The 16,687-nt window shown below is 40.8% G+C and overlaps 1 protein-coding gene across 4 annotated transcripts in view; it reads right to left on the reverse strand.

Annotated features, from left to right (window-relative positions):
- Positions 1-16,687, reverse strand: part of stim1a (stromal interaction molecule 1a) — a 34,743-nt gene that overhangs the window by 7,202 nt on the left and 10,854 nt on the right. For all 4 annotated transcript variants that reach the window (XM_071523616.1, XM_071523613.1, XM_071523614.1 and 1 more), the window contains exons 5-10: positions 15,995-16,106; positions 14,597-14,712; positions 9,063-9,240; positions 3,583-3,760; positions 1,006-1,173; positions 543-643 (exon numbers count right to left, since the gene is read on the reverse strand). In XM_071523616.1, coding sequence (XP_071379717.1) covers positions 543-643; positions 1,006-1,173; positions 3,583-3,760; positions 9,063-9,240; positions 14,597-14,712; positions 15,995-16,106 — 853 coding nt within the window. The remainder of the gene's footprint in view (positions 1-542; positions 644-1,005; positions 1,174-3,582; positions 3,761-9,062; positions 9,241-14,596; positions 14,713-15,994; positions 16,107-16,687) is intronic.

The following is a 16,687-nucleotide window of genomic DNA, read 5'->3' on the forward strand; positions in this document are numbered from 1 at the left end:
TATTTGAATGTGTATAACACATACACAGCACATAGGATCCTGCATAAAGAATCTTTAAGTTATCTTCTACAATTGTGTATTTGTACAGCGCTGTTTTTGTGCCAATTATGGCAGCTTTCATGTGTGGTTAATAGAAATGACATCCATGAAATACAAAAACGTAGTATTCCTTCATATAGATTTGTGCGGAACTAGGATTCACATAAAAACAACACTTACAAAGATGTGCCTAATTTTGGGATTAATTTGGGTAGGTTTATCTTAAAATGCCAAAGAAATGATTCTCATATGAGTCTGACTTTGAACATACTGAAAGGGATTCCAGGGATTATGTGGTCAATAAATCATTCTAACTGGTGTAAACAGTGAGCAAGGGGTAGCAAGAGATCAAAGGAAGCAGAAAACTCTAGTTTTTAGTATTTGCACTGTTGTAAGACATTATACAAAGATAAAGCTAACACTATATTACAAATCCACATATGTAATGATTTCGGTTTTTATCAAAAGTGACAACCAGGTCACCGCTACAATCTAAGACTTACTTTGCTGCCAGGATTTTGTGGTCCACATCATCCAGGGAGGAGCTGTGGGCCACATGGAAAGTCCCAAACAGTGTGTTCCTCTTTTTCTTTATCTTCTCTGCCTGTGAAAACATAGGACCATACATTTATCTCCGTTCTGTTGCTGTTATTATCCACATGCTGTGTTAAAGGGGCATCTCATCTCAAGACATAAATTTAGAATTTATGTCTTGTTCCCATGGTCTATGACCAATCAACATGTTCAGCTCTCTCGCAAGACCTGGATCTATAGCACTAAGGCCCTTTTTTAACCTGAATGTGATCCATTTTATAGTATTGTAATTCAAGTCTTAGTTCTCTGGTTTCTGGCTATGTAAAATAGTCTGAAATATCATTCACAGATATTAACTGGACTGTCCTAGATCAAGGGTATAACGTTAACTCTTAAACTGAGTGGTATTCCCCTTTAGGTTTACAGGCTTACCCCTTCTTTGGCCACCAGCAGCTGCCGCTCAGCATTCTGCTTCTTGATGTTGTAGTACTGCACCTCCACCTCATGGGTGAGCTGCAGCCACTTCTGGAGAGACTCTGGGGGCGACCAGCTAGTGCGCGACTCCAACTCCTTCTCTGCCTTCTTTAGAGCCATGCGCACCTAAAACAAATGTCAAAAGGCAGGTGGCAAATTAAAATGTGCACAAATTCTGTACAGCGTTATTTCTTCCCACCAGTTCTAGGAGCAGCCTTGATTGTAAAATATAAAAGATAATTTTGAAGCAGGATGATATTTGTTAAGGACTGATGGATCAAGGTTTGTTTTTTACAGAAGGTGCTGAACACTTGTCATCTTCAAATCGTCAGGAATGCGAGCAGTGGTGAGCGTGCTATTCACAGGAGAAGGCAAGTTAAGGCCTTCAGCCTTCACAGCCTCTTCGAAGAATTTAGTGAGAGTAATATCTATGGGATGGGAAGACAGTCTCATGTGACACAGTATCCATATGGTCCTATAGTATCTTTGGAGTAGCAGTTAACAAGTCCGGACTGGGACATGGTATATCAGCGAGACAAATCAGAGGAGTATTCTTGGATCTAAAATTAATGTATCATTCTTGTCAAAAAGGTTAAAAACTATTCACAGTCAACACAAGAAGCAAGAACACTCATACTCATAGCAAGGTTCAAGAGGCAGTCAACGGTAATAAATAATAACCTAGAGCTTTGCTAATAACCAGAAACAATAGGGATTTATTTTGATTGTAGGAACTTAATAAGTCCTTCATCTGGAAGTACTGTATGGATGTTGTCATTTATTCAGAGGGATGATTTAGCTGTAGTTTTCAAACCTAGTGTTGAGGGAGAAAATAACATCCGTGCATGAGCATAGACAATTTAACAAGTAATTCGGGAAAACTGAGCCGCATGCACTTAGACTTATAAAGGAGGAATATTCTGAAGCAGCTCAAAGACAGAAAATTTGCAACATTCAAACAGCAATGGGACTACATTTATAATGTTTTTCAATGCAGCTCCATTGTTGTTATTCAGGGAGGTATTGAGCTACGCCTACATTAGTACATCAGTGTGGCCGCTACAGGACTGAGAGAGGAGCCAAACAGTGCTACACCTCCCTTTGTTTCCAATCCAATTCTAATCCTCAATGTGACTCTCACTCCGATCAGGCAAATCCCTGACATGCTCCTGCAATGGACCCTGGAGCAAGAGACTGAAGGCGTCTTGTAGCTAGACTGAACTTGATAGCCCTGCATGTTGCAAATTAGCAACTGTTATTTCTGAATCAAAATCAAGTAGTGACGCAGGTGTCTGCATTAGATCACTGTGATAGTCCTGGAATGCTAAGCAAGTGCCCCCTGCTTACTTGTGTGGGCTGAGCTTTGCTGTTACTGCCAATTTCCTAATGGACAAAGAGTTTCGTGGGTGTGTTTATACTATAGCCAATCTGAACCTGACAAACCTAAACATACTGTACAGCTGCCTCCCTGGCAATTGATACACACTACTCAGTTTAAGTGTTGATAGTCTTCTCTAAATCTGTATAATAGTAATGCTTCTCCTTTGTGCTGAACTATAGACTTTTTCCAACTACAATCCCCCTCATGTTTTATTCACCTGCTTACCTATAAGAGAAGCACAAGTCCATCTCTAACTCACATTTACCACTTTTGCAATACAGCACTCAGGATTTTTCCTACATTGTAAAATCTTGGGCGAGCCGCCTAAGGAAGATTTTTAAAAGGGAATTTAAATCGGCTCGGAAATTGCATTTAAATAAAAGCCTATATAAAGAGGGCCGCAAGAGTGGATTGTGGTGCGATTAAGTCTTTCACCAACAGGGGGCGAATGTCATTCTATCAGTAGTGACAGGAGAGGAAGCCAAAATGAACCGTGTGTAGAAGACGCTGCATTTCAGATAACAAGAAGCTTACAATTTACAGCTTCTTAACAACTTCTTCTCAATGTTACAGGCAGAGAATCTTTCTAGCCGGTAGACCCTCCTCTGTCCTGTGTGAAAATACAGTGACCAAACTGAAATACAGCAACAGCTATGCCACCAGCTTAGCTCTTTGGATGTGTAAGGTTGTGAACCTACACGCTAACATTGTTGGTTTAACTAGACACCCGAAAACTTGTTATGCATTCATTGTTTCCAAATTGGGCTAATCCTGGCATAGCATAAGGAATAGTTGAAATTGTGTTAAATAGTTAAAAAATAATCTTTCATTAATCAAAGTAAGAGATCCCTCCCACTTCTAAACATCCCTGTTGGGAACAAATAAGGTGATGAATTAATACTGACAAACTTGTATCAAATGTATCTGTTCTGGTCCTTTTAAGCATGGAAATATGAATAAAATTGGATTTTCAAAGCTAAAAAAATGCCCCAACCAGGACAGTGTTTAGCCTGTGCTAAAAACTGGTGTCTATAAAAGCATCACATTGGAATAGAGAGGGTTTGGGTGTTAAATTGGCTGCGACGACAAAGCCAGGCCAGCTGCACTGAGGTACAACCCAAGCCTCTTTTTGAACTAGGAAAAACTCTTTGTACCTGTTCTAGCTCTTCCTCTGCATATTTCTGCCGGCTCAGCTCGTTCTCTGTTCCTTCACGCAGCTCCTTGAGTCGCTGGGCCTCCTGCTTGGCCGAGTTGATCTCATCCCTCAGCTTCTGCTCCAGGTTCACCTTCTCCACCTCCACCGTGCGGTGCTCCTCCTGGGCTATCTGCAGCCTGAGGACATGGACGGGTCAAAGAGAAACAGATTAAAAAAAAAAAATTCTTAGTTTGTCCCAAGTCAAAATCAGACAGTTGACAGACAGCTGAAACATCAATGGCTGCTTGAACAGGCCAAACAAAAGAAATGTCATCCAACAGGTGCCAGAGCAAGTCACCCCTCCATGCTGCAAAAAAATCATACTAATGAAGGAGAACATCTCTGTTTATGACAATCAAATTTAGCCTAAGCGCCTCATGAATTTCCGCAGCCAGGCTTAACGAGTGTTCATTTTATTATTTGAGAAGAATACAGAACATACACTCAGGGACACGACGCTGTCATTTTTTATGGCCAAGCATGACGCGTAACCATACGAGTGCCACGTATAGAATGTGGAATGTAGGTCTTGCATCAGCAACGCATCACCGGAAACAATGGCTAATGTGTAGAAAGCAAAGGAGGGCGGTCAGCTGCCAGGCAGCTCACAGTGAACTGACATCAGAGTGAGCAAAGCCAAGAATGAGGGCACAGCTGTCAGCATGCACTTTTAGAACAGTTCAGCAGAGTGTCTGATGCTCCTGTAGTAACCTGAACATGCAATATGTGGTGGCCTGTGTGTGGGATATTCTTAGGCTAGTCCATAAAAATAAAAAAGGTCTGCTTTCAGAAGACTGGCTTTGTCATGCATGACATAATCATTAGTGCTCAGATACACTACATTTTAAGCTTGTCTGTCGCAAGATATTATCAATAACAGAGCAATTTTGAATATTAACAGGTGTGTAAAAGTATGATACGTATTGTGGAGCTGAAAAGTAGTGTAATTTTAATTGTAACCTATATCTGATATGGGGCTCTCAAGGTGCCTGTGCTTATGATGGGATCCATGGCTTTTATCCAAGTTGTCCATGGAACAGCTAAGCAAACATAACACTGGAATTCCCAAGTTACAGTATTCAAATATAACTGACTAGTTTCAGCGCATATGCTCACTAGTGCCAAAGTTGTCATAGATAACAAATATTCAAAATCTGTGTGCTATGAGAAAGCCCCTGAAAAAATCTTGTGTACAGCTTTAGAAAATACAGATTTATGAGATGCAGTGAGATTTTGTTTGTAAATATTTAAGTGCAGGAAACAGGAAAAAAGCTGGAGTAATATTGTTTTTCAGTCACTAGGGAGCAGTGCTCTCCTCCTGTCAAGCTGACAATAACAGTAGAGGGGGCAGAGAAGAGTGTAGAGACCCCATGAAAGGTGATCCAGATGGCTGGCTATGGAAAATGTGGGTGGTGGACAGTCCTGCTAATACTTTCGACCCTGACCTCTGCCATTCTCCAGCTAAGATTTGAAAGCACTGGCAAGGCTACAATGCCCAGCCCCGCAAAGAAAAGAGGCCAAATGCTGTTTCAGTTGATCTGCATTGCAGGGTTCACAGGAAACACAATGTCTCTGCAGATTTTGCAGCAGCAGGGTATCTTTTGTAACTGACATTGGCTTTTTTACACACTAATAATATGACATTTGTATTTAACTAACCTGCCTGAGTAACATTAATGTGAACTCAGTGATCAACGCCTATCAATCATGCAATGTTACTGTCTAGAGGTTGCCAGTCCTTGCCCAGGATGTCTGTCTGCACACCCCGGTCCCAATGTGGGTGAATTAGCACTAGAGCTGACATGTTAAGCAGTCATGCTTAACACCATCTCCCAACAGTGAGGCCGTGGCTGGGCCAGGCCGCAGTGTAAAAGGCACCCAGGAAATCCAGCTCCAGTCAAAGCCTCCTCCCACTGCCTCCCAACAGGGAAGCCATGGCTGGGCCAGGCTACTTGATACTGCCATAGGATCTGCTTGAAGGTCTGGAAAGAGAGCAGCTGGCAGGAGGGATCAGGAAGAAAGGCACGGCTACAGACACAGAGGACATACCCCCCTCCCTCCCTCCGCTCCCAGAGCACATACTGCAGGAGCTGCCAGCCTCTTGTAGTCTTAGTTACAGTACCCTACTATATAATACATGCCTTACAGTACCCCTACAGCTCCACTACTTGGCTGTCCAGACAGCAACACATATAGGGGATCTGATTTAGAACAGTGAAATGACTAGCAATAACTCTGAGATATCAGAGAATCAGGGAATCAGGTATTCCAGGTATTATTTAAAAAAGTAGTAGAATCACTGTCACTTGGTTCTGGCAGTAGATACACAGGCTAGCTTTTCATTAATTCCAAACAATGTAAAACATTGCATATCAGTTATGGATACACAAGCTGCTGCAATTCCTTAGTAAATGCAATTGACATTTCAAATTATTTTCCATTAAGAGACACATTATTCTACTTTATGAGAAACAGACTATAAATGTGAAATGATGAGTCAAATAGATGTGTTATTCATCGTAGGTGTGTGGTTGCCTTTACCCACCAGAGATGAGATTTAACTCCAGTTGCACACCACTATAGTATAATGGCAGAGATATTTTACGGTGAGAGTGAATGAGCAGACAAAGCATTAGGACCCACCACTCCCACTGTCAGGATATGGGATATAATGCAGTGTTTGTATCAATTAAGGTGTGTCAAGAGGCATGACAAAAATCTGTTCCAAGACTACACTCTTTGCTATAAAAACGTCAAGGTAATACATGCACAAGCTATGGTAGGTTATGTTACCCGTTTACAGCATCCAGATACAAGCAGGGTCTAATAAACTTTTCAGTGGTTGGCCTTTATTCAACACGTGTGTTAAAGATATAGGCTAAAAGCTAGCTAGTCTACACTGTGCCAGTGAACTAAACATGTGACACAGCTTAGTAGGAAAGAAATGCCTGATGTCACTTCAAAGTTGACATTGGCAGGTGTGCGTGTTCACAACTGATTACAGTATAAAGCCACAGAACCACCCAGCTTGTCCCCATGGAGCAGTGAATGGGCCTGTTGGTCAGTATTCAGCAGGCAAAGCACACAGACATACTTTCCACTACCCTTGTTGCACTGCTCGCACAAACAGGTTCACATAACGCTACACAATGTACAAAAAGTAAGAAAACATGCGCACACACGCTCAAGCTGTGTGTAGAGGTGTAATAATTACTGTATATGGAATAAGAGCTGGGGTCAAAGGCTGAGATGAAAACAGACAGGAAGGAATTTGGTTCAATCGAAGACACCAAAGACTTCTGTCTTATCGGTGCTATCCACTGTACATCATAAAAGCTTTCCGTCTCATGTTTCAAAAACCTGTCTCCAAAACAGCCAGCTGAAAATAGGCTGTGTCTGAAATGAAGAGCAAATTGTAAGGGTAATGAGGGCAGTTAAAGAGACTGAAATGTCTGATGCTCATCCACCGCTGTTCAATGTCCCTAAGCATCAGGGCAGGAATGTTATGCAGCCACATGGCAATGGCTGTCATTGCCCCTTACTCTGGCCATGATGCCCAAAAACTGATGCCCTTTATCCTGCACTCCCTGCTTAACCGAACACAATGACAGTGTGTCCTCTGAAATATTTATCAAACTGCACTATTATTGATCAATCAACGTCAAAGTTCGAGACTGTGACGTGACCTAATCCAAGCTTTGCCTCAACTATAATTTTTACCTTCTGCTGTCAGAATCTGTTGCCAGTTCAGTTGCAACGCGCAAAGATTGAATTGGAAACTTGTCCTTGTGACATTAATTGGACAAAAGCATGAAATATGCTTTGAAAATCTAAAGTGATCTCAGGTTTTATATCAAAAGATGAGTTTCTTAATAAGAACTGCTTCACACTCAAGTTTGCAGCTCTGTGCTTTCACTTGTTATGGCCTTGTCTGCATGACATATCAATTGAATGTTCACAGAATATTTCTTTTCCCATTCCTTTACATTTGTTCTCCTGCACTCTGCATCCCGATGGTCACATGTACAGTCAATGGCACCTAAAATGTTTGGAAAGCCGCAACACAATGGAGTCTGCCCTTGGTTGTGTGTTTTGGCGCAACAGTGTCTGGCGAGAGATAAAGATATTGTGGTTCTTGTCCGGCTGCCACAGCACCTGTCATGGAAAGGGTGCATGTTACCTGGAGTAACACAGGAGGGATGTCCGCTGTGCGAACTGGCCCTGCAAACCATCAAAAGATCAAGAGGTTGGCACACCTCAATGATCTAGGCCCTATCCATGTGTAAACGCCGGAGGCACAGGGTGTCTTGAATGCAGCACATTTTAAGTCACATTGAAACCAAAAATGACTGTATGCCTTGGTAATGCTGTTTACTTTGATGTAAAAAAATCAAAACGAACTCAAGTCCCAACCTGCCCGTCAAATGTGTCAAAAACAGCAGTGTTTTTTGTTTTTTTTAAACAGCCGACTGATCTGAACGCATCACTGCCTTGGCTCCTTAGACTCTCATCACTGTTGCTCTTGCGATAATCTACTAGCCTGCTAGCTCCTTTTTAGCAAACACATGCTTGCTAATGGCATCATGGCAGAAAACACCCACCCTGACGAGGAGATTTCTACTCCTCCCAACAACTCCTGCAAGCGCTGTCTGGAAGACATTTGGATTCCCCTCAGTAAGATTCAGCAGAAGACCAACTCAAATCTGAATGACTGAAAAACACACTGTCCATTGCTCGCACTCTTGCTTTCATGTGTCAATATTATGTAAATTGTTATCATTAATATTCACATTTCAGTTGAATTTGACTCATTTCAGTTGATTCATTAGATTGAATTTTTTAGGGGCAATTGACAGCCCTAGTGTAGTCATTTGTTAAGAGTCTGACCAGTGAATCACAGTCAACTTCTCCCAGCCTTTTAGGATCCAGATATAGTCTTTCACTTCCTGTTTCTGAAAAATGGACTTCTGTACATGCAATCACCAGTCTTGTGAAAGTTGCCACAAAAGCCCATGACTTGGGTCAGCAAACCAAATTCACTATATGCAAACTTTTAACAATCAAATGTTTCTTATTTGCACAGTAAAGTTCTTGGGGCTCATATTTAATATTGCCAGTCTATGAGCATAAGGGAAAATGCCTCCACTATCAGTAATGACACCGCCACCAATTTATTTTACTGTAACTACTAAGATTACCAACTTACAAGGGTGCACCAGTGAATGAGATCTATACTTTACACTATGGGATGGGGAGTGTGTGTTTGAGGTACAAACGGTTCTAATGTGAAGACTTAAAACAAAAGCTGCTCAATATTCAATATTGTGATCAATGTGGAAATGCAAGACAAATGTCTGCATAATACAACTCTCCAAGAAGCATGGCCAGAAGCAGCTGCAGAACACGGTTTGTCCTGTGGGTGGTGGGAAAAACTCTCACTTCTGCTGTAGGTCGTGCAGACTCTGCTCCGCTCTCTGCAGGCCCTCCAGGTCTTTCATCATCTTCTTCATGTGGTCCTTAGAGTAGCGGTTCTGGATGTAGGCAAACCAGCAGCCGCCCATGCCGATGACTATTGACACGACCAGCATGAAATCCTTCAAGTGGTTATGTCTATTCACTAGGGAGACAGGAAGAATAAAGAGGAAGAGATATGTTTTAGTATGGTGATATATCAAGATGAAAAAGTGAAGCCTGTCTAACTGAACAAATTGACATGGATTCTATGTGTAGTTTAAGTCAATCTGGAAGAAAAAAAGATGGCAGTTTGAACAAAGCCTAGTCATACTGCAACTGTTGTGAAGCAACACAAATAGAAGAGAGTCAGTAGTACAAGTTCAGGTTGGGGTAAGCTGGCCCTAGTCCAAAACACCAAGATAAAGGCAGCTTAACACAACCTATTTCAGTCTGGTAACTGATGCTAACAAACAACACACAGAAAACCAAAGTATGGGAACTGCGACATTCTGCTACACAGCAGAGGTGATGAATCAAACTATAGCTCTCGTCCTTCTGGTCTCCTGAGCAGTCGGGAGTGAGGTGTGAGTATGCTGTCATGTTGTCATCCTCAGGGATTCATAGCCGTTCAATTCCAAACAGTCACAGCCAGCCAGGCAGCAACCACCTCATTTATAATTAGCCACAAAGCCTCAGATGAGATTTGAGATCATCTTTCAAGCAAGGAGAACATTTCCAAAGGCCATTTAAAAAAGGAAAATTCAACACTGAATCAATTTAGGGTTTAAATCTTAAATCTCTAAATCTGGTCCTTTTGTCATTTGTCAAATCAGAAAATATCACTGTTATGTGGCAGTTTTCAAAAAGCCTGGATTTATTAGACTTGCGAACAAGGGGTCGGATTCACCAATGTGTTCTTAAGATAGTTCTTAACAAATGACATACGAGGAAATTTTAGGAAGTTCTTAAGAAGGCTCTTAAGTGCAATTACTCAATATTTTCTTAGTAACAGTCTAATTTCTTACTAATTTCTTTAATTTTCCAACTCAAGAACTTCTCAAAATAGGGCCTGAATTAAGGCCCTATTTGAGGCTAGGAGACAAGGCTAGGAGGCAATCCAAAGTGCTTCAATCTACAAAACAATTGGGGAAAAACCTATTTAGGGCAACTAGGGCAAAGACTTAAACATTGGTTGCTGTTGGTAACTGTAAAATTTGCTATCTTATTTTCAATAAACATGAGACAGAGGCCTACCTGGCCCTACACCAAATAAAGTTTTTTCTTAGGAAGAAACATAAGAAGAAAGTTAAGAAAATACATAAGACTGTTTTTGAGAATAGCATTTTTTACTATTTTTTTTCTTAAGACTTAAGTTAAGAACAAAATGGCAATTGAGAAGATTTTTTTTCTTAAGGAGGGTTTTGCGAATCCGGCCCCAGATGATCTTGCAAGCTGAACTTTCCTGTCGCTTGCAACATTTTCACCTGGGGATGTTGCCACCTTGCAATAGAGTTAAACCAATTACTCCATATATGAAAATCACTCACAATAAATCATTAACAAAAACTCAAATTACAATAAACTTTCTATAACTACAGAGCTTATTCCCTACTTGTTACCTTACTTTACTTCTGGATTAGATTCTATGTCTATCATGATGAACAACACTATGATGATTCATAACCACCAGTGTTGTTTTTACTTCCTGATTGCAGTACCTGTTACTTCTTTGCTTGTGCCACTAACAGAAACACCTGCAATGTTGGCTTAAGAAGATGATAGGACCAAAAGAGCATTCCTCATATTTGACCTTATGCCAAACGTCATGTGCGACAGCGTGGCCAGACGTGTGATCAACTCACAAGTCTAGCTAGGATTTCATTGGATTTCAAAAAAACAAACAAACAAATAAACATACCTACAATATAGCTACAGGAAATCAGATTTACTTTCTTCAATGAATTTCAATATGAAACCTAAATCCCATTTACTGTTTTGCTTATTTTCTCTTTCAAACCTGCAAAGGGTGTGTGAGGGAATGAGATTGCAACAAACACTACTTCCTTCCTGTAGTGAGACAAGAAGGAAGTAAAATGAGGCAAAAAAAAAAAAGCAAACCTGCCAGGCTATGTGGGACTTGCATCGCTGTAGATAAGATCGAGGAGGACATGCCGGCTAGGAGAAAGAGCCTTACAAACTAATTCCTGTACACTGGCTGTTATTTACAAGGAACCTAGTGACCCAATGTCTCTCCCCATGGCACACGGCCCATTTTTCATGAGCCCAATGTAGGGTAATGGGAAAATCACTAGGCCTCTAATGTTTGTGCTCAGTGATCAGCCAGGGTGACGTGTGTATATTTCTGTAGGCTTGCTTACAAAATCCAGATCAAACACAGGTCAGTCAGAGCCAAAACAGCAGTACAGTCAAGCTGTTGGAAGCAGCAGGGCAAGCTGGCAGACTGGGGACCTACAGTACAGTACAGTACAGTACAGTACAGTACAGCTATGGGCCTGTGCCACTGTCTCTTCTCAGTCCTATAGAACAAGACCACACAGCAAAGAGATCACGAGGCTTAGGCTATATTTACTCATCACATTATGTGAAGCCGATCATTGCTTCCTACCCGCAATCGCACAACTCCCAAATACAGTATGTGGTCATGATATTTGACTGAAATAATTTAATAACACTGTGCTGTAATGATGTTTATTACTTAGGTAGAAGCCATGAATAAGGGCCTCTTGCCTCTTCCCTGCACTATATACTGCTACCTTTGTTTTTTTTTTCTCATGTCTCCTCTTTCTTGTTTTTAAACTGTGCAAAATAAATAAAAAGAAAAAAAAGAAAGAAAAAATACATTTATGCTCAATTTACCTTGGGTCTGCACTGGGTGCCAGCACAACCAATTCAGAGAAATATTGTGTATCCCTGAGGTCATATGAAATAGGTTCCTGATGCTAGACTACTCCTGATGCTGGTCTAATTACTGCAGTTACAACATTATCTGTCCAAAACAGCCTACACACTAGCTGGCCTTTTCTGTTATCGCCTCAGTCTAGTCTATGTAATTTGCTACTTCATAAATACTGCATGACTGCCTTTAAGGAATGCCACCAAGACAGTCCAAAGTAACATTTAATTAACCATTACACTGGGAATGACTAGACTCAAATGTGTTTTTGTTCTATTATGCCTTTGGTGAACAGTTCCATTTTGTGGAAAATGAGTCACAAACAAAGAACTAAGTGAGTCCAATTTGGTAAAACTGTGTTAATCATTACACAAGTGTCCACTTCTGAGGCAGATTAGGATCAATCCATTGTGAAATGTGTCTTAAAATGCTGCTGCTATATCCAGGCAGTCTGTGTGACTATTAGCCGGACCCCCCTGGCTTTGAGAGGCTGTCAAAACCAGACAGCCCTCTCTAATGTCTTCCTTCGGGTGGGACTCCAACAAAACACATGCACAATGACACATGCCAGACACAGACCACTAAACACGCTTCCGCTCTGCAGTTACTTTCCTTTGTAACCGCTCACTTACTATGGAGGGCTCATTAATTTTCCTCCTCTTGCTTCTCCACAACTGTTTACATATCTTTGCTTTCATCAGCTCTCCTCTTCCAAATATGCAGCATTCCCCTTTTAACTTGTCTGCAAAGTATATTTTACTGTTGCCTCAGTTAAGACAGTGTGCAGAACTTCAAGGGAAGGGAAGGCTCTGGGCAACATTAATATTTTGTACCATTACATAAGCCCTAGTCTGATACTCTCCCTACTTCCAGGCCTAATAGTGCAAAACCCCAGTATAGGCGTGCCATGCTTCAACCTCTCCACACAAAGCCCTACACAATAATCATGTGACTTCACATGAAAACACTGAGCATTTTGGCAGTCATTCTGGGAACATGTTTTCTCATGTTAACATTGTACTGCCAAGGCAGTCAACCCTAGGGGGAACCAGTTCAATTTCCATTGTACTTCGCTATTCACGAAAGCATGTCTGCTGAGACACACCCCGTCAAATGTGATGATGCTGCAGTTCCCTAAACAAGACCAAAAACCTGAAAGCTCACATTCTATATAGCTGCAGACTGGAGTAGAGATAGTGGAGAGGGGAGAGGGAGAGGAGGAGTGGTGTGTTTATTTGTCTCAGTGCGCAGAGAGGTGTGTCTTGAATACAGAGCAGCCTGTTCTCACCTCAGCTCACTTCCTCAACCCCTCAAATTGACAGAGCTGGTCTTGTGGACCGGGAACTGGTTTCTCTACACTAGACTAGACGGGATACTTAAAGGATCATCCCATTTTTTCCTGCACATGATATGTTCTTTGGCTGGGGCGTAAACGTTGGCCCAGGTAAAACTGGAATGCATGGTTTGCTTCTCTGTCATTAGTCAGTGAACAGCGTCAAAATAGCCACCACCAACGATAAATGAACAGGAGTCATGGGGCAACAATGACATGTTTCTTATCATCATTCAGCCTACAAAAGACGTTTTGTTGTTGGCTGGTGTTACTGTGAACGACATGGCCATGCATTTTGAAACAGGTCACGGCTTATCTATGACTCCCTTTCATTAAGCAGTGGGTAAATTCTGTTATTGTCACTACCTAAGAACCAAACCATGAATTTAAATTTCACTTTCAAGACAAAAAACAAACACATCCTATTAAAAACTAAACTACTGAACTGGAATACCAATGGCTTCCCTCAGAAGACATTAGGAAACACTTTGAAAGAGAGAATGAACTGGATTTCTTAAGAAGATGCCGTGATGATAGTTTTGATTATGGCACAGTAAACTAAAATTGTATTTTGGAGGGTTGGGATGTCACAACTGACATGTTAATATTGCAGCTGGGGATAACCTGGGACACTCAACGTTGATTTAAAAGCCATATTTGATGTGAAATGAAAAAAAAAAAAAGGAAAAAGTTGACTAAAACATCAGGAAGATATTCATTTAAAGTAAATACAGGCTTAGGTTGACTAAATGAGGCCATTGTTTTTGCCTGTCTGATATGAGTGTTGCCCATGGCCAAACATGGCATAATGACATTTTACTATTGATCTCTGCACCACGCAGCTCTTTGTCCAATTCTCCTTCCTCATTGGCTTGAAGCTAGTAATCTGTAATGGTCCCATTAACATAAATAAACTACAACATTTGTTCAATTTCTCACACAATTCAATAGCATCTTCAGTCACAGTTTAGCATCATATTTGTACACTTTGTATAGGCTATTAACTTAAATGTAACTTGGACCTCTTGTCTGTTCACCTGCATAGCCCTTGTGATAAGATCTAAAATTATTACACAAGCCACAATATTGCAAGGCTCCACTGTGCAATACTGTATATTCTAACCACTGATGCTATGACATGTTTCTCAAATTAATGAGAATGATCTCCAGTATTAAACTTTTTACAGGGCTCCTTAACCTACTCAGACATTAAATTCACAGCTTATTCAAAGAGAGTAGCTACAGGTACCAAAACAGGAGAACCTCACTTACTCAGTGGGGCTCCAAACAGTACAGTGTCCAAAGATTTGAGCTGCATCTTCTGTACGTGGCTGCGATCCAGCATCTTCAGAATAGAGAGCGTCAGAGTGGCATTCTTCACAGCAAGCCTGAAGAAGAACAGAGACGCAGCGGTTTTGGAGGAACAAAGAAAGAAGAATAGAACTGTGCACAGTTTTAAAATAACTTTGTTACTTGGTAGAAATGGTGAGGAGCACAGGAGCATCTGCTTTTTTCTGAAACGCAAATTTACCATGACATTTCTTAGTACTTAGGACTGTTTCTGTGCCTCGGTAGAATCTCACCTTTGAAGTGCTGTGACTGCAGATATAAATCAATGGGGTTTTATTTATACCAATGCCATTTTTGATTACTCTTAACAATTCTAATCTTGTCCGAGATCACCAAATTTGGAAACACAACTATAGCCTAATTTCTGTTAGTATTTCAGATAGAAAAGCCAGCAAAAAGGCTAAAATACAAAACTAAGCAATCAGTTCCATTTTCAATGTTCTCAATGTTTATATTTATCAATATGCAACTGTTGGCCTATACTATTATTTATTCAAGTATGTTATAGACACTGCCAAGAGAGAGACCCAGTTGTCACATGATGTCATGCTCCATTTAGATTGTACAAAGTTCATCAGTCATTTAGGTGTATTCAAGTTATACAGCTGTTTTAAGTTGTATATTTTCATTCAAAACAGCAGATGACTAGATGACCAGATGACTTACCTGAGTCCAAAATTGTTTTAGAGGTGGTAAGCCCCACCACAGTCAGGAACAACAAATCAATAAAGGGTGTAATCCATTTCAAATTATGTGTAATCCAAGCCCTTAACAAATCTTCAGAATCCTACCAATTAGATCGAAGCTACACTAATTGTTTAATGCACTGATTGTGCTACTTCAACAGATGTAGATGTAGTGATTAGATGTCTTGCAAAAGCAGTTTAATTTTAGGCAAAAAAGCTGGCCAACAAAGTAAATATTGTAAAGCTGACGTTGATTGACTTGAATAGGGAATTTAACCCAAGGGTTAAATTAAATTAAGGGTTTTTAATTTCTGGCACTATAGTCAATCATTTGTGGTAACACCAGTCCCACATTGCATATCAATGTTGTCATGTGAAAACCTTATAACTCCAGTTTTAGTGATTTTCATGTTTTCACTTCAGTTGAACTTCTACCATCCTTGGTGGTAGAATTATCTCAAAATTAAAAAATTGTAGCCAAGCTTAAAACAAGGCTGCTTTTCTTTGTTTGTGAAAAGTTGATATTTTGGAGATACAAGGTTTTCACTGGATTTCACTGATGATCAACTGGTCACACTTCAGAACTGTGCTGTAGGTTAGGATAAATGTCAGAGCAGCTTGTAACGTCACTTACCTTGGCATGGCACTTCCATTAAAATGCATCTTGCGAAAGGCATCCACATACTGTGGCAGTTCCACATAGGTGATGAGCCATTCTACCACCTCATCCACCGTCCAATTATACACTGAGGGGGAAAAAGACAAACCAAAAACATGAACGTAAAGTCCTCACCGACTCTCACTCCTCTGACACCTACAGTACTCAGATAGGGCTATATATATCCATCACAGAGTACGCAACTTAAGACTTGAGAGGGACATCTGTGATTCCACTCAACATTTTATGACCGTGTACACCTATATCCTAAATCAGCTAAGAGGTATCCGTTATCATAACATATATACACTGGCTTGCTCTCAATAAAAACAGGGGAAGGGAAATCCACTCCAAAACAGCTCCTGGCAGAGAGTCAACAGTGTGGGTTGCCTGTGTTAATGTGCTGCATGCTGCTGGCCTGAACAAAGACCCAGTTTCCTGGCTCAGAACCTCCTGAGCCCTAACAAGAAGCTGCAATGCGGGGTAAGTCAGACAGAACCATAAGCAAAAAAGGGAGAAAAGAAGGGAGGCTAAAAAAAAGGGTGTGAAAAGCCATGAGTGTAATGAACACTGCTCTTAAAGAGAACACGATAGGCCAGCCAAACAGATAGGAACAAGGAAGTGAGAGTATGTCCATGTGTGTATGTGAATTTTGTGTTGACAGACTCA

This window comes from Centroberyx affinis, unplaced genomic scaffold, assembly GCF_046629955.1.
Source record: "Centroberyx affinis isolate AG114_WGS23_722 - 3 ecotype Tasmania unplaced genomic scaffold, CSIRO-AGI_Caff_v1 ptg001095l_1, whole genome shotgun sequence".
In the NCBI taxonomy this organism is placed as follows: domain Eukaryota; kingdom Metazoa; phylum Chordata; class Actinopteri; order Beryciformes; family Berycidae; genus Centroberyx; species Centroberyx affinis.